At 42.8% G+C, this 27,532-nt stretch overlaps 1 protein-coding gene across 3 annotated transcripts; it reads right to left on the bottom strand.

Moving 5' to 3' along the window:
• Positions 1-417: 417 nt before the first annotated feature.
• Positions 418-27,532, bottom strand: LOC110525560 (E3 ubiquitin-protein ligase RNF34). Of its 3 annotated transcripts, XR_005052046.1 has the most exons (10): positions 26,898-27,532; positions 22,446-22,664; positions 19,395-19,784; positions 16,109-16,171; positions 13,440-13,641; positions 13,263-13,292; positions 12,937-12,981; positions 3,797-3,878; positions 3,184-3,521; positions 1,362-1,497 (listed from the first exon to the last, which is right to left on the bottom strand). XR_005052046.1 is itself a non-coding variant. In XM_036979686.1 (8 exons), exons 1-8 carry the CDS (start codon positions 26,901-26,903, stop codon positions 1,310-1,312), a joined length of 1,161 nt encoding a protein of 386 aa, XP_036835581.1. In that variant the 5' UTR covers positions 26,904-27,531; the 3' UTR covers positions 418-1,309. The 3 variants fall into 3 exon arrangements, 2 of the variants coding, with proteins under 2 accessions (XP_036835581.1, XP_036835582.1); XM_036979686.1 differs by lacking the exons at positions 3,184-3,521; positions 3,797-3,878 and having other exon boundaries at positions 418-1,497; positions 12,919-12,981; positions 26,898-27,531; XM_036979687.1 differs by lacking the exons at positions 3,184-3,521; positions 3,797-3,878 and having other exon boundaries at positions 420-1,497; positions 26,898-27,527.

Raw genomic sequence — 27,532 nt, 5'->3', positions numbered from 1 at the left:
CTAGCCTAATCTGAGGGACATCTTAAATAATTCAATATTACACGTTCAAATCAAATGGAAAAAAATATAGATATGAACATCTCATAGTGATATGAAACATATGCAAATGTACTGCAAGTCACCTCTCTCTCACTTGCACTCTGTTTGAACACACCTACTCATTCAAGGGTTTCTTTATTTTTTACTATTTTCTACATTGTAGAATAAGTGAAGACATCAAAACTATGAAATAACACATATAGTGTAGTAACAAAAAAAAGTGTTAAAAATAGATTTGAGATTCTTCAAAGCAGCCAACCTTTGCACACTCTTGGTATGTGTTATTTCATAGTTTTGATGTCTTCATTATTATTCTACAATGTAGAAAATAGTAAAAAAAAGGTTCCAAGAGTGTGCAAGGCAAAGGGTGGCTACTTTGAAGAATATCACATGTAAAATAGATTGCTTTAACATTATTTATTTTTACATGATTCCATGTGTTATTTCCTAGTGTTGATGTCTTCCCTATTATTCTACAATGGTACTAATATATATATATATGTATAGACACACTTTATATTCCAGTGTTAATTAAGTTGTAGCTCTCTTTGATTAGTTAGTTCTGTGTTGACTACAATCATTTATCAATTAATAACAAACTATTCCTTCCACTTTCAAAAGAAAATGGAAAATATTAATGAAAAAGAAATCCACAATTTTTAAGTTGGAAAAACATTTGAATGTATTTAGCACCTGTTTTTCTTTTCCATCTTAACACTCAGTGCTAAGACATGACAAAAGAGCAAATGACATTGGATATTTGTTTTGAATCCAAATAGACCTCTAATTTGCTCATCCCCCATCCTGTTGCACAGTACAGTATTTTCTTCAGAATTACTAAGATATGCAGTTATTTGCAGCAAATGCTACAGTTCATAGCAGGCAGATTCGAAAGTGATTCGTCATGTTAGACAACAATGCACATGTGATTGAATAGCTCACATTCTTGATAGGAACAAGTCAAGGTTGTGTTTAGTAATGGAATAATACGAGGGTAGACTGCTGCCCTTTTTTCCTTCAAATACTGATTAGTCAGACTAAATAATACAAGGTAAAAAGAGAACACTGCATTTTTAATAGTCATGTTTAAGTGTGCAAATAATGTAAGCGTTTCAGGGGATGAAAACATGAAGTCCCACAACAAGAAGTACTGGTGGTAAGAGCATGGAGGCAGTCTCCCAGTATGGACTGTGACGGAACAGATCTCCGTTTCTCTGGAGATTAATGTTTTGTTGAAGATGTTCTGAGACGGTGGTGATGGGTTGAGACATTAGGACTTGAAGACGTGCACAGCTCTCACAACGTACTGCCTGCAGATGGGACACTCGCTCATCCGCTTACCACACTTGGTGCAGGTGACCATGTGACCACACTCCAGAAGGACGCAGTCAATCGCAGCATCCATGCAGATCCTACACAGGCTGTCATCCAGGTTGGTCAGCTGGGCCTTCTCCCGATCTGGAGGAAGACAGAGGGGAGGAATCAGAAAAAAGTAAAAGAACAACATGACATACAGAAGAGAGTGGAGGAGAGCAATGATGATGTCATGCCCCGAAGTGGTAGAAGAGAGTGACACTGCCTTGAAGAGAGATCCCAATATCTCCTCTCTCTTATCTAGGGTGCCTTATCATAGGAAGGTCCTGGCTGGTACAAAGCAGAGGGCAAGCTCCATAGAGGCTCCTGGAAATAGCAGAGCTGGATAAAAAGGCTTCCATACGAGGAGTTTCCATGACAACGAGACCTCTTCCTCATCCTGACGGTGTATCAGTGGATGTTTGAATTCCGACATCATGCAGCTGGACATATTTAGCTTTATAGAAATACAGTGCCTTCAGAAAGTAAATTGAGACTTTGTGTCACTGGCCTAAACACAATGCCCCATAATGTCAAAACGGAATGTTAATAGATGTTTTATTTTTTATTATTAAAAATGAAAAGCTGAAATGTCTTCAGTCAGTAAGTATTCAACCCCTTTGTTATGGAGAGCCTAAATAAGTTAAGGAATAAAGCATTTCCTAAGTCACATAAATTGTGCGGATTCACTGTGGGCAAGTGTTATAACATGATTTTTTAAATGACTACCTCATCTCTGTACCCTACACATACAGATAATTGTAAGGTCCCTCAGTCGAGCAGTGAATTTCAACCACAGATTCAAACACAAAGACCAGGGAGGTTTTCCAAAGCCTTGCAAAGAAGGGCACCTAGTGGTAGATGGGTAAAAAAAAAAAGAAGCAGACATTGAATATCCCTTTGAGCATGGTGAAGTTATTAATTACACTTTGGATGGTGTATCAATACACCCAGTAACTACAAAGATACAGGCGTCCTTCCTAACTCAGTTACCACAGAGGAAGAACACCACTCAGAGATTTCACCATGAGGCCAATGGTGACTTTAAAACAGTTACAGAGTTTAACGGCTATGATAGGAGAAAACTCAAGATGTATCAACATTGTAGTTACTCCACAATACTAACCTAAATGATAGAGTGAAAAGAACAAAATACAAATATAACAAAACATGCATCCTGTTTGCAATAAGGCACTAAAGTAAAACTGGCAAAAATGTGACAAAGAAATAAACTTCATGTCCTGAATACAAATAATTATGTTTGGGGCAAATCCAACACATCACTGAGTACCACTTTTCATATTTTCAAGCATGGTGGTGACTGAATCATGTTATGGGTATGCTTATCATCGGCAAGGACTAAGGAGTTATTTTTATTAGGATAAACAGAAACAGAATAGAGCTAAGCACAGGCAAAATCCTAAAGAAAAACCTAGTTCAGTCTGCTTCCTAGCAGACACGGAGACAAATACACCTTTCAGCAGGTCAATACCCTAAAACACAAGGCCAAATATACACTGGAGTTGCTTACCAAGACAACATTAAATGTTCCTGAGTGAACTAGTTACCCTTTTGAATCTGCTCCAAAATACACTGAGCAAAAATGTAAACGCAACATGTTAAGTGTTGGTCCCATGTTCCATTATCTATTTTTTTATTTAATAAATCTCTGTACAGATTAACATTCTCTGCATGGTACTTCACTGCCTCAAACCAGCTATTCCATCTGGAGCTCACTGCTTCAGGAGGAGCCTTGTCCTGCACAAACTACTTCATAATGAGGAAGCTCACCCATCTTCTCTTTCTGGCAGACTTCTCGAAGAAGACAGATCTCATCCATGTCACAAGTGATGTAACTTCAGAGAAGTATTTGTTGTGCTGCTAGGTCTCACCCACCAGATTGATGACATGACAGAGACAGGCTACATGAACACTGTTGGGCAACACTCCTTTCAGAACCTTCTTGTATGCCTTCAGTCAGTAGGAGGCATTATCTGTGACCACTGCCCAGGCATCATTCAGGTTCAGATGGTTGCTGTGGAGGGAGGCTAGTAATGATTGGGAAAACGTTGAGTAGTTGCATTTGTCCATGAAAATGACATCCATCAGAAAGTACTGGTTTTCAACACCTGTAATTAAAGATAAGGAAAAACTTTGATTTAACCTAAAATAATACTGTGACAAAATAAAGGTCTTATTTAAATTCCAAGTGTAAACACAATATAGATACAGCGATAGTTAGCTAGATGGAGAGGCAGACAGCTGCTGACATTATGCATCACTATATTTCAACACGATAGCTCGTCATTTGGAATATCACAATTTGCATGCGGACAATTCACATTGCAGAATGTAAATGTAAGCTATTACAATGGTATATTAATAGGCTGTTTAGTTAACTCACCAATGACGATGTTTAGAACGCTGTAATCCCTTGCATCTGTTGTCTCGTCAACAACCACCTCAAACTTCATGCCACGGATCTTCTGTAGAACGGCAGTCATATGTTGGTCGAACACACAGGCAGGTGAGTTTGACAGGGGCTGCTCTCATTTTCGGGCAACGCTCCTCACTGTTTAAAATGCTTCACTAGAAAGGGCTGTAGCTTTCTTAGCTTTTCTAACATGCTGACCACACAGCTCGCGTTGCAAAATACATTTACACAAACTTAGCAAAGAAAGAAAAGTCCCTTTTTCAGGACACTGTCTTTCAAAGATAATTCGTAAAAATCCAAATAACTTCACAGATCGTCATTGTAAAGCGTTTAAACACTGTTTCCCATGCATGTTCAATGACCCATAAACAATTAATGAACATGCACCTGTGAAATGGTCGTTAAGACAGCTTACAGACAGTAGGCAATTAAGGTCACAGTTATGAAAACTTAGGAGTTTAGCTTTTTCTACTTAGCCTTTCTACTGACTCTGAAAAACACCAAAAGAAAGATGCCCAGGGTCCCTGCTCATCTACGTGAACGTGCCTTAGGCATGCTGCAAGGGGGCATGAGGACTGCAGATGTGGCCAGGGCAATAAATTGCAATGTCAGTAATGTGAGACGCCAGAGACAGAGCTACAGGGAGACAGGACGGAGAGCTGATCGTCCTCGCAGTGGCAGACCATGTGTAACAACACCTGCACAGGATCGGTACATCCAAACATCAAACCTGCGGGACATACAGTGGCGAGAACAAGTATTTGATACACTGCCAATTTTGCAGGTTATCCTACTTCCAAAACATGTAGAGGTCTGTCATTTTTATCATAGGTACACTTCAACTGTGAGAGACGGAATCTAAAACAAAAATCCAGAACATCACATTGTATGATTTTTAAGTAATTAATTTGCATTTTATTGCATGACATAAGTATTTGATCACCTACCAACCAGTAAGAATTCCGGCTCTCACAGACCTGTTAGTTTTTCTTTAAGAAGCCCTCCTGTTCTCCACGCATTAACCGTATTATCTGCACCTGTTTGAACTCGTTACCTGTATAAAAGACACCTGTCCACACACTCAAACAGACTCCAACCTCTCCACAATGGCCAAGACCAGAGAGCTGTGTAAGGACATCAGGGATAAAATTGTAGACATCAATGATCATGATCATGATCATGAGGAAGGTGAGGGATCAGCCCAGAACTACACGACAGGACCTGGTCAATGACTTGAAGAGAGCTGGGACCACAGTCTCAAAGAAAACCATTAGTAACACACTACGCCGTCATGGATTAAAATCCTGCAGCGCACGCAAGGTCCCCCTGCTCAAGCCAGCGCATGTCCAGGCCTGTCTGAAGTTTGCCAATGACCACCTGGATGACCCAGAGAAGGAATGAGAAAGGTCATGTGGTCTGATGAGACAAAAATAGCTTTTTGGTCTAAACTCCACTCGCCGTGTTTGGAGGAAGGATGAGTACAACCCCAAGAACACCATCCCAACCGTGAAGCATGGAGGTGGAAACATCATTCTTTGGGGATGCATTTCTGCAAAGGGGACAGGACGACTGCACCGTATTGAGGGGAGGATGGACGGGGCCATGTATCGCTAGATCTTGGCCAACAACCTCCTTCCCTCAGTAAGAGCATTGAAGATGGGTTGTGGCTGGGTCTTCCAGCATGACAATGACCTGAAACACACAGGCAACTAAGGAGTGGCTCCGTAAGAAGCATCTCAAGGTCCTGGAGTGGCCTAGCCAGTCTCCAGACCTGAACCCAATAGAAAGTCTTTGGAGGGAGCTGAAAGTCCGTATTGCCCAGCGACCGCTCCGAAACCCGAAGGATCTGGAGTAGGTCTGTATGGATGTCTGCTGCAGTGTGTGCAAACCTGGTCAAGAACTACAGGAAACGTATGATCTCTGTAATTGCAAACAAAGGTTTCTGTACCAAATATTAAGTTCTGCTTTTCACATGTATCAAATACTTATGTCATGCAATAAAATGCAAATTAATTACTTAAAAATCATAAAATGTGGTGTTCTGGATTTTTGTTTTAGATTCAGTCTCACAGTTGAAGTGTACTTATGATAAAAATTACAGACCTCTACATGCTTTGTAAGTAGGAAAACCTGCAAAATCGGCAGTGTATCAAATACTTGTTCTCCCCACTGTATATGAATTGATTGCCCCCTATCTATCTTCAGAGTTCGTTCTGTTAGGTGACCTAAACTGGGATATACTTAACACCCCGGCCGTCCTACAATCTAAGCTAGATGCCCTCAATCTCAAACAAATCATCAAGGAACCCACCAGGAACAACCCTAAATCTGTAAACATGGGACACCCTCATAGATATTATCCTGACCAACTTGCTCTCTAAATACACCTCTGTTTTCAACCAGGATCTCAGCGATCACTGCCTCATTGCCTGCATCAGTTATGGGTCCGCGGTCAAACGACCAGCCCTCACTGTCAAATGCTCCCTAAAACACTTCTGCGAGCAGGCCTTTCTAATCAACCTAGCCTGGGTATCCTGGAAGGATATTGACCTCATCCCGTCAGTAGAGGATGCCTGGTTGTTCTTGACAGGTCATTTCCTCACCATCTTAAATAAGCATGACCCTTTCATAAAATGTAGAACTAAGAACAGATATAGCCCTTGGTCGAGGGCAGTCGGGTCTGGAGTGAACCAGCACAAAAACATCCTGTGACGGACTGCACTAGCGTCGAATAGTACCCGCGAAATGAAACTTTTCAGGGAAGTCAGGAACCAATACACACAGTCAGTTAGGAAAGCTAAGGCTAGGTTTTTCAAACAGAAATTTGCATCCTGTAGCTCTAACTCCAAAAAGTACTGGGACACTAAAGTCCATGGAAAATAAGAGCACCTCCTACCAGCTGCCCACTGCACTGAGGCTAGGAAACACTGTCACCCCCGATAAATCCACGATAATCGAGAATTTCAAGAAGCATTTCTCTCCCACAGCACACCCCCCTCAGCTACTTGCCCAAACTTCCTCAGCTTCTCCTTCCCAAATCCAGATAGCAGATGTTCTGAAACAGCTGCAAAACATGGACCCGTACAAATCAGCTGGGCTAGACAATCTGGACCCTCTCTCTCTAACATTATCCGCAGCCATTGTTGCAACTTCTATTACCAGTCTGTTCAACCTCTCTTTCGTATCGTCCGAGATCCCTAAAGATTGGAAAGCTGCCGTAGTCATCCCCCTCTTCAAAGGGGGTGACACTCTAGACCCAAACTGTTATAGACCTACAGTGCCTTGCGAAAGTATTCGGCCCTCTTGAACTTTGCGACCTTTTGCCACATTTCAGGCTTCAAACATAAAGATATAAAACAGTATTTTTTTGTGAAGAATCAACAACAAGTGGGACACAATCATGAAGTGAAACGACATTTATTGGATATTTCAAACTTTTTTAACAAATCAAAAACTGAAAAATTGGGCGTGCAAAATTATTCAGCCCCTTTACTTTCAGTGCAGCAAACTCTCTCCAGAAGTTCAGTGAGGATCTCTGAATGATCCAATGTTGACCTAAATGACTAATGATGATAAATACAATCCACCTGTGTGTAATCAAGTCTCCGTATAAATGCACCTGCACTGTGATAGTCTCAGAGGTCCGTTAAAAGCGCAGAGAGCATCATGAAGAACAAGGAACATACCAGGCAGGTCCGAGATACTGTTGTGAAGAAGTTTAAAGCCGGATTTGGATACAAAAATATTTCCCAAGCTTTAAACATCCCAAGGAGCACTGTGCAAGCGATAATATTGAAATGGAAGGAGTATCAGACCACTGCAAATCTACCAAGACCTGGCCGTCCCTCTAAACTTTCAGCTCATACAAGGAGAAGACTGATCAGAGATGCAGCCAAGAGGCCCATGATCACTCTGGATGAACTGCAGAGATCTACAGCTGAGGTGGGAGACTCTGTCCATAGGACAACAATCAGTCAGTCGTATATTGCACAAATCTGGCCTTTATGGAAGAGTGGCAAGAAGAAAGCCATTTCTTAAAGATATCCATAAAAAGTGTTGTTTAAAGTTTGCCACAAGCCACCTGGGAGACACACCAAACATGTGGAAGAAGGTGCTCTGGTCAGATGAAACCAAAATTGAACTTTTTGGCATCAATGCAAAACGTTATGTTTGGCGTAAAAGCAACACAGCTGAACACACCATCCCCACTGTCAAACATGGTGGTGGCAGCATCATGGTTTGGGCCTGCTTTTCTTCAGCAGGGACAGGCAAGATGGATAAAATTGATGGGAAGATGGATGGAGCCAAATACAGGACCATTCTGGAAGAAAACCTGATGGAGTCTGCAAAAGACCTGAGACTGGGACGGAGATTTGTCTTCCAACAAGACAATGATCCAAAACATAAAGCAAAATCTACAATGGAATGGTTCAAAAATAAACATATCCAGGTGTTAGAATGGCCAAGTCAAAGTCCAGACCTGAATCCAATCGAGAATCTGTGGAAAGAACTGAAAACTGCTGTTCAAATGCTCTCCATCCAACCTCACTGAGCTCGAGCTGTTTTGCAAAGAGGAATGGGAAAAAATGTCAGTCTCTCGATGTGCAAAACTGATAGAGACATACCCCAAGCGACTACAGCAAAAGGTGGCGCTACAAAGTATTAACTTAAGGGGGCTGAATAATTTTGCACGCCCAATTTTTCAGTTTTTGATTTGTTAAAAAAAGTTTGAAATATCCAATAAATGTCGTTCCACTTCATGATTGTGTCCCACTTGTTGTTGATTCTTCACAAAAACAAATACAGTTTTATATCTTTATGTTTGAAGCCTGAAATGTGGAAAAAGGTCGCAAAGTTCAAGGGGGCCGAATACTTTCGCAAGGCACTGTATATCCATCCTGCCGTGCCTTTCTAAAGTCTTTGAAAGCCAAACAGATCACCTACCATTTCGAATCCCACCGCACCTTCTCCGCTGTGCAATCCGGTTTCCGAGCTGGTCACCGGTGCACCTCAGCCACGCTCAAGGTACTAAACCGCCATCGATAAGACAGTACTGTGCAGCCATCTTCATCGACCTGGCCAAGGCTTTCGACTCTGTCAATCACCGTATTCTTATCGGCAGACTCAACAGCCTTGGTTTCTCTAATGACTGCCTCGCCTGATTCACCAACTACTTCTCAGAGTTCCGTGTGTCAAATCAGAGAGCCTGTTGTTCGGACCTCTGGCAGTCTCTATGAGGGTACAACAAGATTCAATTCTCGGGCCGACTCTCTTCTCTGTATATATCAATGATGTCGCTCTTGCTGTGGGTGATTCCTTGATCCACCTCTACGCACCTCTTCTGTATACATCTGGCCCTTCTTTGGACACTGTTAACAAACCTCCAAATGAGCTTAAATGCCATACAACACTCCTTCTGTGGCCTCCAACTGGTCTTAAATGCTAGTAAAACTAAATGCATGCTCTTCAACCGATCGCTGCCCACACCCGCCCGCCCGACTAGCATCACTACTCTGGACGGTTCTGACTTAGAATATATAAATACCTAGGTGTCTGGCTAGACTGTAAACTCTCCTTCCAGACTCATATTAAGCATCTCCAATCCAAAATTAAATCTAGAATTGGCTTCCTATTTCGCAACAAAGCCTCCTTCACTCACGCTGCCAAAAATACCATCGTAACACTGAATATCCTACCGATCCTTGACTTTGGCGATGTCATTTACAAAATAGCCTCCAACACTCTACTCAGCCAACTGGATGCAGTCCATCACAGTGCCATCCGTTTTGCCACCAAAGCCCCATATACTACCCACCACTGCGACCTGTATGCTCTCGTCGGCTGGCCCTTGCTACGTATTCGTCGCCAGACCCACTGGCTCCAGGTCATCTATAAGTCTTTGCTAGGTAAAGCTCCTCCTTATCTCAGCTCACTGGTCACCATAACAACACCCACCCGTAGCACACGTTCCAGCAGGTATATCTCACTGGTCATCCCCAAAGCCAACACCTCTTTGGCCGCCTTTCCTTCAAGTTCTCTGCTGCCAATGACTGGAACGAATTGCACAAATCACTGAAGTTGGAGACTTCTATCTCCCTCGCTAACTTTAAGCAACAGTTATCTGAGCAGCTTACCGATCACTGCAGCTGTACATAGCCCATCCGGAAATAGCCCATCCAACTACCTACCTCATCGCCATATTGTTTTTTACTTTTTTGCACACCAGTATTTCTACTTGCACATCAATCTCTCCCAGTGTTAATTAGCTTATTTGTAATTACGTCGCCACTATGGCCTATTTATTACCTTACCTCCTTACTCCATTTGCACACACTGTATATACATTTCTCTATTGTGTCATTGACTGTACTTTTGTTTATCCCATGTGTAACTCTGTTTTTTGTCGCACTGCTTTGCTTTATCTTGGCCAGGTCGCAGTTGTAAATGAGAACTTGTTCTCAACTGGCCTACCTGGTTAAATAAATGTGAAATAAAAAATGTAAAGAAAAGGTACAGGATGGCAACAACTGCCCGAGTTACACCAGGAACGCACAATCCCTCCATCAGTGCTCAGACTGTCCGCAATAGGTTGAGAGAGGCTGGACTGAGGGCTTGTAGGCCTGGTGTAAGGCAAGTCCTCACCAGACATCACCAGCAACAACGTCGCCTATGGGCACAAACCCACCGTCACAGGACCAGACAGGACTGGCAAAAAGTGCTCTTCTCTGACGAGTCGCGGTTTTGTATCACCAAGGGGTGATGGTCGGATTTGCGTTTATCATTGAAGGAATGAGCGTTACACCAAGGCCTGTACTCTGGAGCAGGATCGGAGGTGGAGGGTTTGGAGGTGGAGGGTCCATCATGGTCTGGGGCGGTGTGTCACAGCATCATCGGACTGAGATTGTTGTCATTGCAGGGAATCTCAATGCTGTGCGTTACAGGGAAGACATCCTCCTCTCTAATGTGGTACCCTTCCTGCAGGCTCATCTTGACATGACCCTCCAGCATGACAATGCTACCAGCTATACTGCTCGTTCTGTGCGTGATTTCCTGCAAGACAGGAATGCCAGTGTTCTGCCATGGCCAGCAAAGAGCCCGGATCTCAATCCCATTGAGCACGCCTGGGACCTGTTGGATCGGAGCGGTGAGGGCTAGGGCCATTCCCCCCAGAAATGTCCTTGAATTTGCAGGTTCCTTGGTGGAAGAGTGGGGTAACATCTCACAGCAAGAACTGGCAAATCTGGTACAGTCCATGAGGAGATGCACTGCAGTACTTAATGCAGCTGGTGGCCACACCAGATATTGACTGTTACTTTTGATTTTGACCCCCCTTTGTTCAGGGACACATCATTCCATTTCTGTTAGTCACATGTCTATGGAACTTGTTCAGTTTATGTATCAGTTGATGAATCTTGTTATGTTCATACAAATATTTACACATGTTAAGTTTGCGGAAAATAAACGCAGTTGACAGTGAGAGGACGTTTCTTTTTTTGCTGAGTTTACATGTTATGCAATCATTGCACCCACACTGGTTGCGCAAGCCAACGAGCGTCTGGGTTGCCAAGTGCTAAAATAGAAGTCAGTTCTATTTGTGACGCTGAACACGGTGCAAGTCCTGCCTCTCACATCTCCTCGTTGGTTTATAGAAGCAGATCCCCATGTGCCATCTCCTCATTGGTTATACCCAAGTGGGTGATTAAAAGATGAACTGAGGTCGGTCGGTTGTGGTAATACTATGAGATTAGATGCCAATCGCCATATAAAGTCCAAAGAAGAAAAAGCCTGGAAGGGGAGATGACTAGAAACGATTCGGTTGACCGTTTTATGTGTAGATTAACTGTCGGAGTAGAGGACCTTGTGCATTTCAGGTAAAATATCAACTCAATATTTATATACCAGGGAAAATTAGATAGCTAACTAAATTGCCATAAATGTTTAATGCTTTTCGACCTGTCCCCAAATTAATATAATTTGTTTTGATACTTCAACCTGCGTGTCGTGATCGCGTTTGGTGTGGGGGGACAAAATCAATTTGCGCACGATGGCACGCACGCGTCCAGTTTGGGTACGGTGTAAGGGGATGTCAGATTCAGCGCACACAGCCACAAAGTCCTGAATAAATTCTCATCTTGAATCTGCTGATGCGCTTGCACAAGTAATAGGTCGTTTGAAGAGGCATGCTCTGGCTAACACGGTGCTTTTCCTTGTTCTTGTTCACATGAGCTTTACACTTTAAGTGGTCATCACACATATTTTTACAGGTCCAATCAATACTATGTTGACAGAATTTGCAAAACAGCTTATCACCTGACTCATAATAGTCCTTTGGGCATTGCTCTGCTCTGCTCTGAATTTTTTTTTTACGACTTGGACGTCTTAGACGACCTCTTCTAAATGTTTCTCAAAATGACAGCCAAGTTGTGAGGTGACGTAAGGGTCTCACGCACGACCGACCACCCTCTCAAAACACCCCAATCGAAAATGAAATTATTTGTCTAGGCCTACTCACCTGTAATTTTACAATTATTCAATAATTTAGGTCACTACAATAATTAGGCCTACTTTATTTTTTAAATACATTTCAGGCAAATTATGGACAATTCTGCAATATTTCACATTTTACAGTTGATTCCATTTTTAATACCAAATTCAGGGATTCCATCCGTCTTTTCCACATCGTGGAAATCATAGGGCCCTAATACTTTCTGAAGGCACTGTATGTGTGTGAAGTTATTAAATACTATATTGGGCTTTCCAAGAGGTAATACACTTAAGGATTGCACTTGGGTGACCGGTTCTTATACACCAATGGAAAGGGGCAAAGATGGCGTCCAATAGCTAAACATGCTCAGAATGCATGGAGGTACCCTTGGTATGGATGAGATACAAAAACACCATGATTGATGTGCAGCAGGAGTAGTAGTGGTGGTGGTGGAACCAGATGCAGTAAGTAAGGTGAAACTCCTGCATGCATCACTAAGGGCTGTATATGAGGATGGATGCCTGTGTTACATGCATGCGGAGGGGCCGGGCCATGAGATGGTAAGAGTGACCAGGTCAACAGTAGGAGTGACCAGGGGCACACTTGCCTTTTTCAGATACCTTACCTCCAATCCCTCCAATGCAGATGGGAGGAAGGGGCAAGGCCACCACTTGAAAGGAAGGAGTAAAGCAACTGTCAGTAAATACTGATTCTGATTATTATTTTTTTAAACACTACAGAAATCAACTCTGAAGGAACTCTGAAGGTACAGTATTAAAGGCAGCTACGGTAATAAACATACTGAATATGAACATACCTAAGCTAGAATATCACTGACGAGACAGAGACTGAAGGGTTACATGTTAAGTAGCTGTACTTTCAATTCCTGTTCCAAACTTTACATATCATCATGTACCATCACAAAAGACAGACAGAGCAGTGATTTCTTACCTGAAGTTACAGCTGTGTTCACGTTTTCCACTAGAGGAAAGTAAGAAAAAACATTTAGGTACTCAAGCTAATAAAACTATCGTACACCATTTTAATTGGCAAACATGGCGTGGTAATGACCATAGGAGTTGATGGGACAGCTCAAACAGATCTGGGACCAGGCTCACTGCTACTCACATGACTTCCTGTTCTCCTCTGTCTCTCTGTACAAGCGGCTGACGCGCTCTACCAGCTCCCACTTCTCGCAGCAGCCTGAATAGTTGACAAAATTCCTGGCCAGGATCTCCTTCAGTTGTCTGACGGACAGACCCTCGATGTCCCTCAGGCAAGAGATGTCTGAGAGAGAGGCCCGTGCTCGCTGCCACGTCTGAGGGATCACCTATAGGATGAGAGAGGGGAGCCATTACATACAGTTGAAGTCGGAAGTTTACATACACCTTAGCCAAATACATTTAAACTCAGTTTCACAATTCCTGACATTTAATCCAAGTAAAAATTCCCTGTCTTGGGTCAGTTAGGATCACCACTTTATTTTAAGAATGTATAATGTCAGAATAATAGCAGAGAATGATTTATTTCAGCTTTTATTTATTTCATCACATTCCCCAGTGGGTCAGAAGTTTACATACACTCAATTAGTATTTGGTAGCATTGCCATTAAATTGTTTAACTTGGGTCAAACTTTTCGGGTAGCCTTCCACAAGCTTCCCACAATAAGTTGGGTGAATATTGGCCGATTCCTCCTGACAGAACTGGTGTAACTGAGTCAGGTTTGTAGGTCCACACATTTTCTATGGGATTGGGGTCAGGGCTTTGTGATTGCCACTCCAATACCTTGACTTTGTTGTCCTTAAGCCATTTTGCCACAACTTTGGAAGTATGCTTGGGGTCATTGTCCATTTGGAAGACACATTTGCGACCAAGCCTTAACTTCCTGACTGATGTCTTGAGATGTTGCTTCAAAATATCCACATAATATTCCTTCCTCATTTAGCCAGCTATTTTGTGAAGTGCACCAGTCCCTCCTGCAGCAAAGCACCCAAACAACATGATGCCGCCACCCCCGTGCTTCATGGGTTGGGATGGTGTTCTTCAGCTTGCAAGCCTCCCCCTTTTTCCTCCTAACATAACGATGGTCATTATGGCCAAACAGTTCTATTTTTGTTTCTTTAGAACCGAGGACATTTCTCCAAAAAGTATGATATTTTTCCCCATGTGCAGTTGCAAACCGTAGTCTGGCTTTTTTATGGCGGTTTTGAAGCAGTGGCTTCTTCCATGCTAAGTGGCCTTTCAGGTTATGTTGCTTTAGGACTCGTTTTAGTGTGGATATAGATACTTTTGTACCCATTTCCTCCAGCATCTTCACAAGGTCCGTTGCTGTTGTTCTGGGATTGATTTGCACTTTTCGCACCAAAGTACTGTAACGACCCTGGGTTTATAAGCGCGGATATCGACTCTGCCGCTCGAGCATGCCTTTGGGGCACAGTCGATAGCTCGCTGGACTTCAGGCTAGAAGGTCGAGGGTTCGAGACCTGCTCCCTGCCTGTTTCACTACATTGGTGTCAGAAGTGGGATCGGACCTTGCATCCACGACAGTGCGTGTGCATGGCCTGTGAGCGTGTTCCTATAAGACGTAGAGTCGCAAGCTAGTGCGAGGACGCGCTCTTTGAAAGGAGGGAGTAGTGTAACGACCCTGGGTTTAAAAGCGCGGATATCGACTCGAGCATGCTTTTGGGGCACAGTCGATAGTGCTCGGGACTTCGGGCTAAAAGGTTGAGGGTACCAGACCTGCTCCCTGCCTGTTTCATTACCGTACACTCATCTCTAGGAGACAGAACGTGTCTCCTTCCTGAGCGGTATGACGGCTACGTGGTCCCATGGTGTTTATACTTGCGTACTATTGTTTATACAAATGAACTTGGTAACGTTTGCCACGTCCTGACCTTAGTTCCTTTTTTATGTCTCTATTTTAGTTTGGTCAGGGCGTGAGTTGGGGTGGGCATTCTATGTTTTTGTTCTATGTTTTGTATTTCTGGTTTTGGCCTGGTATGATTCCCAATCAGAGGCAGCTGTCAATTGTTGTCTCTGATTGAGAACCATACTTAGGCAGCCTGTTTTCCCACTATGGGTTGTGGGTAGTTATTTTCTGTTTAGTGTGTTTTGCACCTGACCGAGCTGTTTCGTTTGTTCCTTGTTGTATTTAGTGTTCAGTTCATTAAAATAATGATGATCACTTACCACCCTGCATCTTGGTCCTCACCTTCTTCCACCAACGGTCGTTACAACTTTAGGCATTTGGAAATTGCTCCCAAGGATGAACTATACTTATGGAGTTCTACAATTTTTTTCTGAGGTCTTGGCTGATTTATTTTGATTTTCCCATGATGTCAAGCAAAGAGGCACTGAGTTTGAAGGTAGGCCTTGAAATACATCCACAGGTACACCTCCAATTGACTTAAATGATGTCAATTAGCCTATCAGAAGCTGCTAAAGCCATGACATCATTTTCTGGAATTTTCCAAGCTGTTTAAAGGCACAGTCAACTTAGTGTATGTAAACTTCTGAGCCACTGGAATTGTGATACAAATGAATTATAAGTGAAATAATTTATCTGTAAACAATTGTTGGAAAAATTACTTCCTAACCAACTTGCCAAAACTATAGATTGTGAACAAACAATGTGTGGAGTGGTTGAAAAACAAGTTTTAATGACACCAACCTAAGTGTATGTAAACTTCCGACTTCAACTGTACATGACACATACTGCATTGGAGAGAAAGTTGCACCCCTCTGAATAAGCTCCAGATGCTGTGAGAGGTAGAGCCTACTGGATTGTGTTTATTTACCTCTGGTGTGTGTTCACTGGGTTCCAGGTTCAGGGTGGAGAGAGATGTAGCGTCTCCTATATCCTATACAGCCAAAACAAACACAAAAACACATGACTCAGACGGAAACCTCCACAGAGAACTATAAATACTTACTGTACAGGCAGGGATAAGGATTAGTCAGTCACCTGCTGCTTAGTCCATAGATACCTCGGGGACTACTATGTTTACCTTCCATTCATAGTAAAGCTTCTACTGCTGTCTGCACCAGCTAAGCTTTTTGTTTACAGGAATAGAAAAACAGGGCAGGGCTACTTCCTACATCTTTGAGAGAGGAGGCTAGGGGAGAGTCCAACAAGATGCCTCATCTCTTCAAAGGGGGAGACACTCTAGGCCCAAACTGTTACAGACCTATATTCATCCTGCCCTGCCTTTCTAAAGTCTTTGAAAGCCAAGTGAACAAACAGATCACCAACCATTTCCAATCCCACCGTACCTTCTGCGCTATGCAATCTGGATTCCATGTTCCTAAACGATATCATAACACCCATCGAAAAAAGACCGTACTGTGCAGCCGTCTTCATCGACCTGGCCAAGGCTTTCGACTCTGTCAATCACCATATTCTTATCCGCAGACTCAACAGCCTTGGTTTCTCTAATGACTGCCTCGCCTAGTTCACTAACTACTTCTCAGATAGAGTCCAGACCTCTGGCCATCTCTATGAGGGTGCCACAGTGTTCAATTCTCAGGCCGACTCTCTTCTCTGTATACATCAATGATGTCGCTCTTGCTGCGGGTGATTCTTTGATCCACCGCTACGCAGACGACACCATTCTGTATACTTCTGGCCCTTCTTTGGACACTGTGTTAACAAACCTCCAAACGAGCTTCAATGCCATACATCACTGGTTCCGTGGCCTCCAACTGGTCTTAAATGCTAGTAAAACGAAATGCACACTCTTCAACTGATCGCTACCCGCCCGCCTGTCCAGCATCACTACTGTAGACGGTTCTGACTTATGTGGACAACTATAAATACCAAGGTGTCTGGCTAGACTGTAAACTCTCCTTCCAGACTTATATTAAGCACCTCCAATCCAAAATGAGTATCTAGAATCGGCTTCCTATTTCGCAACAAAGCCTCCTTCACTCACGCTGCCAAAAATACCATCGTAACACGGACTATCCTACCGATCCTTGACTTTGGCGATGTCATTTACAAAACAGCCTCCAACACTCTACTCAGCAAACTGGATGTAGTCTATCACAGTGCCATCCGTTTTGTCACCAAAGCCCCATATACTACCCACCACTGCGACCAGTATGCTCCTGTTCGCTGGTCCTCGCTACATATTCGTCGCCAAACCCACTGGCTCCAGGTCATCTATAAGTCTTTGCTAGGTAAAGCCCCGCCTTATCTCAGCTCACTGGTCTCCATAGCAACACCCACGCGTAGCAGGCGCTCCAGCAGGTATATTTCACTGGTCATCCCCAAAGCCAACATCACCTTTGGCCTCCTTTCCTTCCAGTTCTCTGCTGCCAATGACTGGAACGAATTGCAAAAATCACTGAAGTTGGAGACTATCTCTTCTATCTCCCTCACTAACTTTAAGCGTCAGCTGTCAGAGCAGCTTACCAATCGCTGCAGCTGTACATAGCCCATCTGTAAATAGCCCATCTAATCAACTACCTACCTCATCCCCATATTTGTTTTTCTGCTCTTTTGCACACCAGTACTTCTACTTGCACATCCTCATCTGCACATCTATCACTCCAGTGTTAATTTCTAAATTGTAATGACTTCGCCACTATGGCCTATTTATTGCCTTACCTCCTTACTTCCTTTGCACACTGTATACAGATTTTTATATTGTGTTATTGACTGTACGTTTGTTTATCCCATGTGTAACTCTGTTTATTTTTGTCACTCAGCTTTGCTTTATCTTGGCCAGGTCGCAGTTGTAAATGAGAACTTGTTCTCAATTGGCCTACCTGGTTTAAAAAAAGCAAATAATAATAAAATAAAATCTCTATTGGGGGTGGGGGGAGTCCAACGGGAAGCCTCATCTCTCTATGGAGGGGAAGAGTCCAACAGGAAGCCTCATCTCTCTATGGAGGGGAAGAGTCCAACAGGAGGCCTCATCTCTCTATGGAGGGGAAGAGTCCAACAGGAGGCCTCATCTCTCTATGGAGGGGAAGAGTCCAACAGGAGGCCTCATCTCTCTATGGAGGGGAAGAGTCCAACAGGAGGCCTCATCTCTCTATGGAGGGGAAGAGTCCAACAGGAGGCCTCATCTCTCTATGGAGGGGAAGAGTCCAACAGGAGGCCTCATCTTTCTAAGAGTCCAACAATGAAGATGATGGGTCTATTAAATCAACAGAATTTACCAAATCACTCCCATCAATTTTAGTCACCAGGGGTTGACAGTCTGATAAGGACAAGCAAAATAAATGCTTTCTAAAGCTGACATAAGTAGAAACGAACTGTGAAGCTCCATATTTCAGACGTCTTGAATGTACTTTCACACACAGAACATCAACAGTCAGTGTTCACATGCTCTTTGCTAGTCTGAGTACCAGACATTACGGATTAATCCATAAGAATCACAACCCTGAAATGTATACCTCAGTCAGAGTTTGAGAAGTCAATGAGAAAAGTGAAAAGATCTTCCTTAGTTGTTAATTTTCTTGAACTCTAAAGGCACAATTCAATTCGAGCCAATTTCTTAAGTAGTTTAACATGTTATTACTCAAACCTCTTGAACGTGTCAAACTGACCCGTTCTCATTTTTGTAAAAAAATATATATATATATATTGAAGGAATGCCTTTGATCTGACAGCCTGCACATGCGCAGTTCGGCGTGAGTCGACCGTTAGACACGATTACGTGTTTCTGTACATAAGCTTTGAAAGCGGACGTCGCCAAGACATCGCCTACAAGTGTGATCAGGATTTCTATTGGAGAAGCAGTTTCTGCCTATCTTCATACTGTACTGTCTTTGCCTCAGTCACTTCCAGAGCAGACCTAATACTTTTTACACATTATCTGCATGACGTACCTGGTTGGTAGTTGGGGAGGGTGTAGAAGAAGTATGTGTACCTGGTTGGTAGTTGGGGAGGGTGTAGAAGAAGTATGTGTACCTGGTTGGTAGTTGGGGAGGGTGTAGAAGAAGTATGTGTACCTGGTTGGTAGTTGGGGAGGGTGTAGAAGAAGTATGTGTACCTGGTTGGTAGTTGGGGAGGGTGTAGAAGAAGTATGTGTACCTGGTTGGTAGTTGGGGAGGGTGTAGAAGAAGTATGTGTACCTGGTTGGTAGTCCCTGAGCTGTCGCTCCTGCTGAGCGCTTCCCCCTGAGAGGCGGAGAGAGTAGACAGCTCGGAGGCGGAGCGTGTGGTGGAAGGGGGCGGGGTGTAGAGGGAGCGGGAGTTGAAGCTAGCCATGTCGGGGTCCCCCTCCCTTTCGGTCCCCTGGTGACACAGCACCAGTTCCACCAGGTCCTCCTTCTCCCTGCATGTGTCTGTGGGGACGTTGCGTAGCAGCAGGTACTGCCGCAGGTCTCTGACCCTCAGCCGCATCAGCTGTGGTCTCTGGAAGGCTGTCCCCTTCAGCAGGTGACATGTGGCACATATACGCAAGTTCTCCTGAAGCATGGAGCACAGCGTGCAGAAGCTCTTCTTACAGTCGCAGCAGATATACTGGGGGAGAGAGTGATAGAGAGCGTGTAGGCATTAACCAAGTAGAAGATACAGGAGAAGTGACATTGACAGTAATGTAGGCTCCAGGGCACACTGTGCCTTAATAGGATCTGCAAAGCCTGCCCAATATTCAGCATTTAGAATGTATCTCCATTAAAACATTAGCACGGAAGGAAGATTCAAAATGATTAAATCTCAGATAAGCAATCACCTCCCTCATCTGGCTCTATATACAGTACCTTGAACGGTCGTTTGTTCTTAACAAAGCTACACATGTTTAATATTCAATAGAACCTTCACCGGCTGTAGTGGACAGATGAGAGGAATGTGGGGTATTGGAGCTCAAACAAGGCATCAGGAAGCAGAATATCAATGTCTTGTTACTGTATTTTTCAATCTTGTGCATCTGTTCCACTCCCTCTCTAGACAGTCGGACAGGAGGCAGGCAGTTAATTTCTTTCATGTCACAAACATCAAACAGTAATAACATGCAAGCCTCGGGATTAGACGCTGTATTGGCATGGTGACTCAGAGTATCAGAGGGACCAAACCAGACAAGTAATGGAATTCAACCCTGCAATATGGAGAGGATCTCTCCCTCTGTCATAACAACAGAACAACCCCTCCCAAATCACAGACAGGTGTGTCTCACCAGTGGGAGGGGACCACCACACATTTGATTAAATTCTGGCTAGAAATTTGATAAGGCACAGTCTCACACTCATTACCTGCCAATTCTTACTTTTTAATTTTACATTTTGTTCTAACGAACTTTATCAAACAATAGCATTAGGGTGTCTCATCAACAAAACCCCAGACTGATCTACAGTGCATGGATGGATGTTCTCCGGATGTTCTAGCCGTGTCTGAATCCTGGTATGGAAGCCCACCAAAAGTTCTGAAATGTTCATCCCTAACTACATTTTCAGACAAGATAGAACGGGGGCGGTGTTGCAAAGGGGGCGGTGTTGCAATCTACTGCAAATATAGCCTGCAGAGTTCTGTCCCACTCTCCAGGTCTGTACCAAAACAATTTGAACTTCTACTTTTAAAAATAAACCTCTCTAAAAACAAGTCTCTCACCGTTGCCGCCTGCTATAAACCACCCTCTGCCCCCAGCTGTGCTCTGGACACCATATGTGAACTGATTGCCCCCCCCATCTATCTTCAGAGCTTGTGCTGCTAGGCGACCTAAACTGGAACATGCTTAACACCCCAGCCATCCTACAATCTAAGCTTGATGCCCTCAATCTCACACAAATGATCAATGAACCTACCAGGTACCACCCCAAAGCCGTAAACACGGGCACCCTCATAGATATCATCCTAACCAACTTGCCCTCTAAATACACCTCTGCTGTTGTCAACCAAGATCTCAGCGATCATTGCCTGCACCCCAGTCTGAGGTCCTGAGCGCTCTGGAACAGGTTGTCATCAAGGATCTCTATGTACTTTTCTCCATTCATCTTTCCCTCGATCCTGACTAGTCTCCCATTCCCTGAAAAACATCCCCACAGCATGATGCTGCCACCACCATGCTTCACCGTAGGGATTGTGTAAGGTTTCTTCAAGAAGTGACAAATGGCATTTAGCCCAAAGAGTTCAATCTTGGTTTCATCAGTCTTTAGGTGCCTTTTGGCAAACTTCAAGCGGGCTGTCATGTGCCTTATACTGAGGAGTGGCTTCCTTCTGGCCACTCTACCATAAAGGCCTGATTGGTGGAGTGCTGCAGAGAAGGTTCTCCCATCTCCAGAAAGGAACTCTGGAGCTCTGTCAGAGTGACCATAGGGTTCTTGGTCACCTCCCGGCGGCCAGCTCTAGGAAGAATCTTGGTGGTTCCAAATTTCTTCCATTTAAGAATGATAGAGGCCACTGTGTTCTTGGAGACCTTCAATACTGAAGAAATGTTTTGGTACCCTTCCCCAGATCTGTGCAAAAAATAAAAATGAACGTTTTTTGCTTTGTCATTATGGGGTAGTGTGTGTAGAATGATGAGGGGGAAACAAACAATTTAATCAATTTTAGAATAAGGCTGTAAGGTACCAAAATGTGGAAAAAGTCAAGGGGTCTGAATACTTTCCGAATGCACTGTAAATCTACACTAAATACATAGCCTAAGTCATTGTCTATTTTTAGCCCACTTAATTAAAACGTGGTTTTCACAAAATACCTATGGTGGTGGAGTGTAGCAATTACAACTGATGTGCCCCAGGCCTGTAGTAAGTGCAGTCTCATGAAGTAACTGGCTGCTTTTGGCGTCTCTTATCTTGGCTCTCTGCAAGGACAGTTAATGTATTAGGACGTAACTAATCAATACTGGCCCTCACTTTACAACAGTACTGTAGTAGAGTGTGTCTGTTTGAGGATGAGTGGCAAAATAAACATGATGGCTACTCAAAAGCCTACTCAAATAAAATCTCAAATAATATTGGTGTATTGAATGTAATAGTCTCTCAGTCCATACCAATTCATAAACTATTCCTTGGATCAAAAACCCTATCAGGTTCCTTCTTGATCACCCCAAGCCTATCAAACAACCCCTAACCATCACCCCAAAGCCCATCAAACAACCCCTAACCATCTGGGACTGGCCTACAATCATATAGGACATTCACAGTCAGTCTACTAGCTACCTCAATAGTCCCCAAACCAAACACCTACCTTCCTCCTGAAGACCGAGAATGCCTGGCCACAGGCCTTACATACAAGGCTGGGGCTCCCTGAGGTTGTGGGTGGGTATGTGGAGTATCCTGCGCTGGGGGCAAACCGGAAGGGTCCAGCACTGGCTCCGAACCCGGGCTGCTGGCCCCTCACTGCCCCTGTGCCCATGACTTCATTCAGCAGACCACAGCATGAAGCCCACATGGACGAGGCCCCTGCCTGGAGAACACAAAATACAGACAGCAGTTTTCAGACTGCAGAGCTCCACAGATGTGTGAAGGGGTCTCCCCTTCCTCTCCTTTAGCTGAGACCTATCTGTGCAACACCTATAGTCATTTTCACAGTGATACCTACAAACGGATTGGCTAGGTTCTACAATGTATTGCAACGGTTACTGCAAGTCTGATAACATCTCCTAAAAATAGAGTGGTCATGGAAACACCGACTATTATGCAGCCACATGAGAAACTGGGGGCATCACGTTGTTATGGCTGAGGAAATTAAAAGCATAAGTTGAGAATGGCACAACAGAATAGACATGCCCAGGGACCGCATGCAGACCAGCCCTAATAGACCTACATCTAGCACATCCTATCATTCTTTCCCTAAATTGGATACTTTGTCTGCAGGGGAAAATTTGTGAGGCATGTGGTGGAGAAATGATTAATGTATCAGATAGAATTAGCTCATCGAGGTTAGTTTAACTCCATATCTGTTCCCTGGAAATATAACACGAGAGAATGCATTGCCCTGTATTACCATGGGAAGATAATTCCACATACTCAATTTCAGACCTCGCTTTGTGCACGGGAGCATTGTCATGCTGAAACAGGAAAGGGCCTTCCCAAACTGTTGCCACAAAGTTAGAAGCATAGAATCGTCTAGAATGTCATTGTATGCAGTAGCTTTAAGATTTCCCTTCACTGAAACTAAGAGGCCTAGCCCGAAACATGAAAAACAGCCCCAGATCATTATTGCTCCTCCACCAAACTTTACAGTTGGCACTATGCTTTGGGGCAGGTAGCGTTCTTCTGGCAACCGCCAAACCCAGATTTGTCCGTCAAACTGCCAGATGGTGAAGCGTGATTCATCACACCAGAGAATGCGCATCCACTGCTCCAGAGTCCAATGGCGGCAAGGTTTACACCACAGCAGCCGACGCTTGGCATTGTGCATGGAGATCTTAGGCTTGTGTGCGGCTGCTCGGTCATGGAAATCCATTTCATGAAGCTCCCGACGAACAGTTATTGTGTTGACGCTGCTTCCAGAGGCAGTTTGGAACTCGGTAGTGAGTGTTGCAACTGAGGACCGAAGATTTTTACACGCTACAAGCTTCAGCACTCGGCGGTCCCATTCTGTGAGCTTGTGTTGCCTACCACCTCACGGTTGAGCCATTGTTGCTCATAGATATTTCTACTTCACAATAACAGCCCATACAGTTGTCCAAGGCAGCTCTAGCAGGGCAGAATTTTTACAAACTGACTTGTTGGAAAGGTGGCATCCTATGACAGTGCCAAGTTGAAAGTTACAGAGCTCTTCAGTAAGGCCATTCTACTGCCAATATTTGTCTATGGAGATTGCATGGCTGTGTGCTTGATTTTATACACCTGTCAGCAATGGGTGTGGCTGAAATAATCGAATCCACTAATTTGATTTTGTATATATTAGTGTAGTTACTCAGGCAACAGGTCAATTGCTATATTATGATTGTTACTACTGTTCCAATAACTTTGCATTTTCTGCTCTCAAGTTGTTAGTCTAAATGGGAGTCTATATTAACTTATTTTTTAATGGATGTGTTGCCAGGGTGTTTCTCTTGAAGATGCAGTTTATCCTGGTACATTGACCTGTATCTGCATTGAGTCCCCTGCTGATCTAGTTCTACCAATAATCATTCATTCATATCAGCAAAATGCCTCAGTTGTCTCTCAGTTTGAGATTGTATTATGATGAAATGAAATACAGTACTTGTTCAATAATCTTTACTACTACATATTGATTGAAGAGAGATAGTACAACAATTACAAAATTGCATTAGGTGGGCAACAATGTGATGATGATTGTTTTTGAACATTATAACTCCCGCTATAAACTTGGCTAAACATAATTTGATAGATGCACACACACACGTTCATGTTTTTAAATGTGTGTAAATTGTGAAGTCTTTTGTCTGTAATGTTTTTTTCATCATGTGTCGGACCCCAGTAAGACTAGCTGTCGTCATTGGCGTCAGCTAATGGGGATCCTAATAAATCAAGTCAAAATTATGCCCAATGAATGAACTTCATGATTTCTACAGATGTGCAACCAAACAGCCTACAGACAATGGCAACATACATTAAACAAATAGAATCATTCATTGACAGGAAGCGTGCTTCCTAGGAGGGAGGATTTGAACTATGCTATAAATATCCATTCAAATCACAAATATCAGTCACAAGCAAGGAAAGATTTCAATCAATCTGCTGTGCTTTCACAAAGCTGGCTACAACTAGCAGTAGGTACAGATGCAAAACATCAAGCTACCCTTGGTCTTGGGGGCAATCTTCAATAGTACTGATATTGCAAATTAAAGCTGGTTAATGAGAATTTCCTAGATGAGTAGATAGTGTAATCTAGCTAGCTCTTACAGTTAGAAAATACAATCTAGCTAATAGTAGCTAGCTAACCTTATTTCGGCATCATTGTAACTTAGCTAGCTACAGTGCCTTCTGAAAGTATTCATACCCCTTGACTTATTCCACATTTTGTTGTGTTGCAGCTTGAATTCAAAATTAATTAAAAAAATTGTTTTAAATCTCACCCATCCTCACACAATACCCATTATTGACAAAGTGAAGAAAAAAAATGTACACGTTTTTGCAAATGTATTGAAAATGAAATACAGAAATATCTCATTAATATAAGTATTCACACCTCTGAGTCAATACTTTATAGAAACACCTTTGGCAGCGATTACAGCTGAGTCTTTTTGGGTAAGTCTCTAAGAGCTTTCCACATCTGGATTGTGCAACACTTGACCATTATTGTTTTCAAAATTCTTTAATCTCTGTTAAATTTGTTGTTGATTATTGCTATATAACTATTTTCATGTTTGTCATAGATTTTCAAGTAGATATAAATAAAAACTGTAACTAGGCCACTCAGAAACATTCAATGTCATCATGGTAAGCAAATCTCATTATGGTAAGTAATATCTGGCCTTGTGTTTAGGTTATTGTCCTGCTGAAAGGTGCATTTGTCTCCCAGTGTCTGTTAGAAAGGAGATTGAACCAAGTTTTCATCTGGGATTTTGCCTGTGCTTAGCTCTACTCTACTTTCTTTTTATCCCCAAAAACTCCCTAGTCCTTGCCGATGACAAGCATACCCATAACATGATACAGTCACCATGTGGTACTCAGTGATGTGTTGGATTTGCCACAAACATAACACTTTGTATTCAGGACATAAAGTATATTTATTTGCCACATTTGTGCCTTATTGCAAACAGGATGCATGTTTTGGAATAATTGTATTTTGTACAGGCTTCCTTCTTTTCACTCTGTCATTTAGGTTAGTATTCTGGAGTAACTACAATGTTGTTGATACATCCTCAGTTTTCTCCTATCACAGCCATTAAACTCTGTTTTAAATTCCCCATTGGGCTCATTGTGAAACCCTGAGCCGGAAACTGAGTTAGGAAGGACGCCTGTATATTTGTAGTGACTGGGTGTATTAATACGCCATCTAAAGTGCAAATAATAACTTCAACATACTCAAAGGAATAGGTGCCCTACTTTGCGAGGCTTTGGAAAACATCCCTGGTCTTTGTGGTTGAATCTGTGTTTGAAATTCACTGCTCGACTAAGGGACCTTTTACAGATAACTGTATGTGTAGGGTACAGAGATGAGGTAGTCATTCAAAAACCATGCTGAACACTATTATTGCACAGAGAGAGAGTTCATGCAACTTATTATGTGACTTGTTTAACCTATGTTCACTCCTTAACTTATTTATGCTTGCCATAACAAATAGTTTGAATACTTACTGACTCAAGACATTTCAGCTTTTCATTTTTGATTAAAAATAATCGAAAAACATAATTCCACTTCGACATTATTGGGTTTTGTGTGTTGGTCAGTGACACATTTAAATGTAATACATTTTTAAATTCAGGCTGTAACATAAAATGTGTAAAAAGGACAAGTGATGTGATACTTTATTTAGGCACTGTACATACTGACAGTACAGTAGCTGGCAATAACGCTAACTGCATTAGCTAGCCAAGAGCTAGAGATGATTGAGCTCAGATCATTCAACATAGCTAGCTAGCTATATCTATCTGGGTAGACAGCTAGAGCTAGCTAGCTAGCGAACACATTTGCTGACAGTCAACTAGCTTGGCAGCAATCACCTATTGATTATTGAGGAAAGTATAATTTCAACTACAAATAATTGTGAAATAATTGTACCTTCATATCAACTCCGAGTTGTGGAATGTGTGGCAATAAAGGGATAGTCTGACCATTGCAAAAACTCAGGAATCCTCACTTCATGTACATCTTCCTTCTTTCCACCAGCATTTAGAGCATTAAACTAGACAGCGAGAGTAATTTGATGGACATAAATTCCACCAATTGAATCGAAGTCTCGTGCAGCAGTATCCATAATGTCCAATCACAATTTTAAGGGCGTTAACTTTACTGCTGCTGTTCACTGCTATCCACCATTGTACGTTTTAATAATTTAGCAGACGACGTACAGTAGCGATTAAGGTTAAGTGCCTTGCTCAAGGGCACATCGATAGCTAGTCAGCTCGGGGATTCAAGCCATAACCGATAGGCTACCTAAAATTTGTGCTCGTTTAGTAGAGAGCCGTCTTAAACTTGATTTGTGTAGGTATGTCTTCTTCACATCCAATTGTCGACAGAATTTCATGCGCATATTCTCACATCCGCATAAAAACAATATGCACATTTTCTCATCAGAGATTTGTTTCCATCAAATTTACTTTTCCTGTTACATTTTCATGTACCAAATCAAAATATTTCCACCGTCATTTCTTCCACCGTCATTTTCTAATTGTACCACCACAAAAATATCCCGT

Source organism: Oncorhynchus mykiss, chromosome 6 (assembly GCF_013265735.2).
Source record: "Oncorhynchus mykiss isolate Arlee chromosome 6, USDA_OmykA_1.1, whole genome shotgun sequence".
In the NCBI taxonomy this organism is placed as follows: domain Eukaryota; kingdom Metazoa; phylum Chordata; class Actinopteri; order Salmoniformes; family Salmonidae; genus Oncorhynchus; species Oncorhynchus mykiss.
The sequence above is the reverse complement of the archived record's forward strand: the minus strand, read 5'-3'. Positions and strand labels throughout refer to the sequence as shown.

Coding starts and splice junctions, on each gene's coding strand:
- LOC110525560 (XM_036979686.1), bottom strand. Junction 16,172..19,394: donor GCTCAGGGACTACCAACCAG/GTACACATACTT, acceptor TTGGCTGTATAG/GATATAGGAGACGCTACATC. Junction 13,642..16,108: donor CCAGTGAACACACACCAGAG/GTAAATAAACAC, acceptor CTCATCCTATAG/GTGATCCCTCAGACGTGGCA.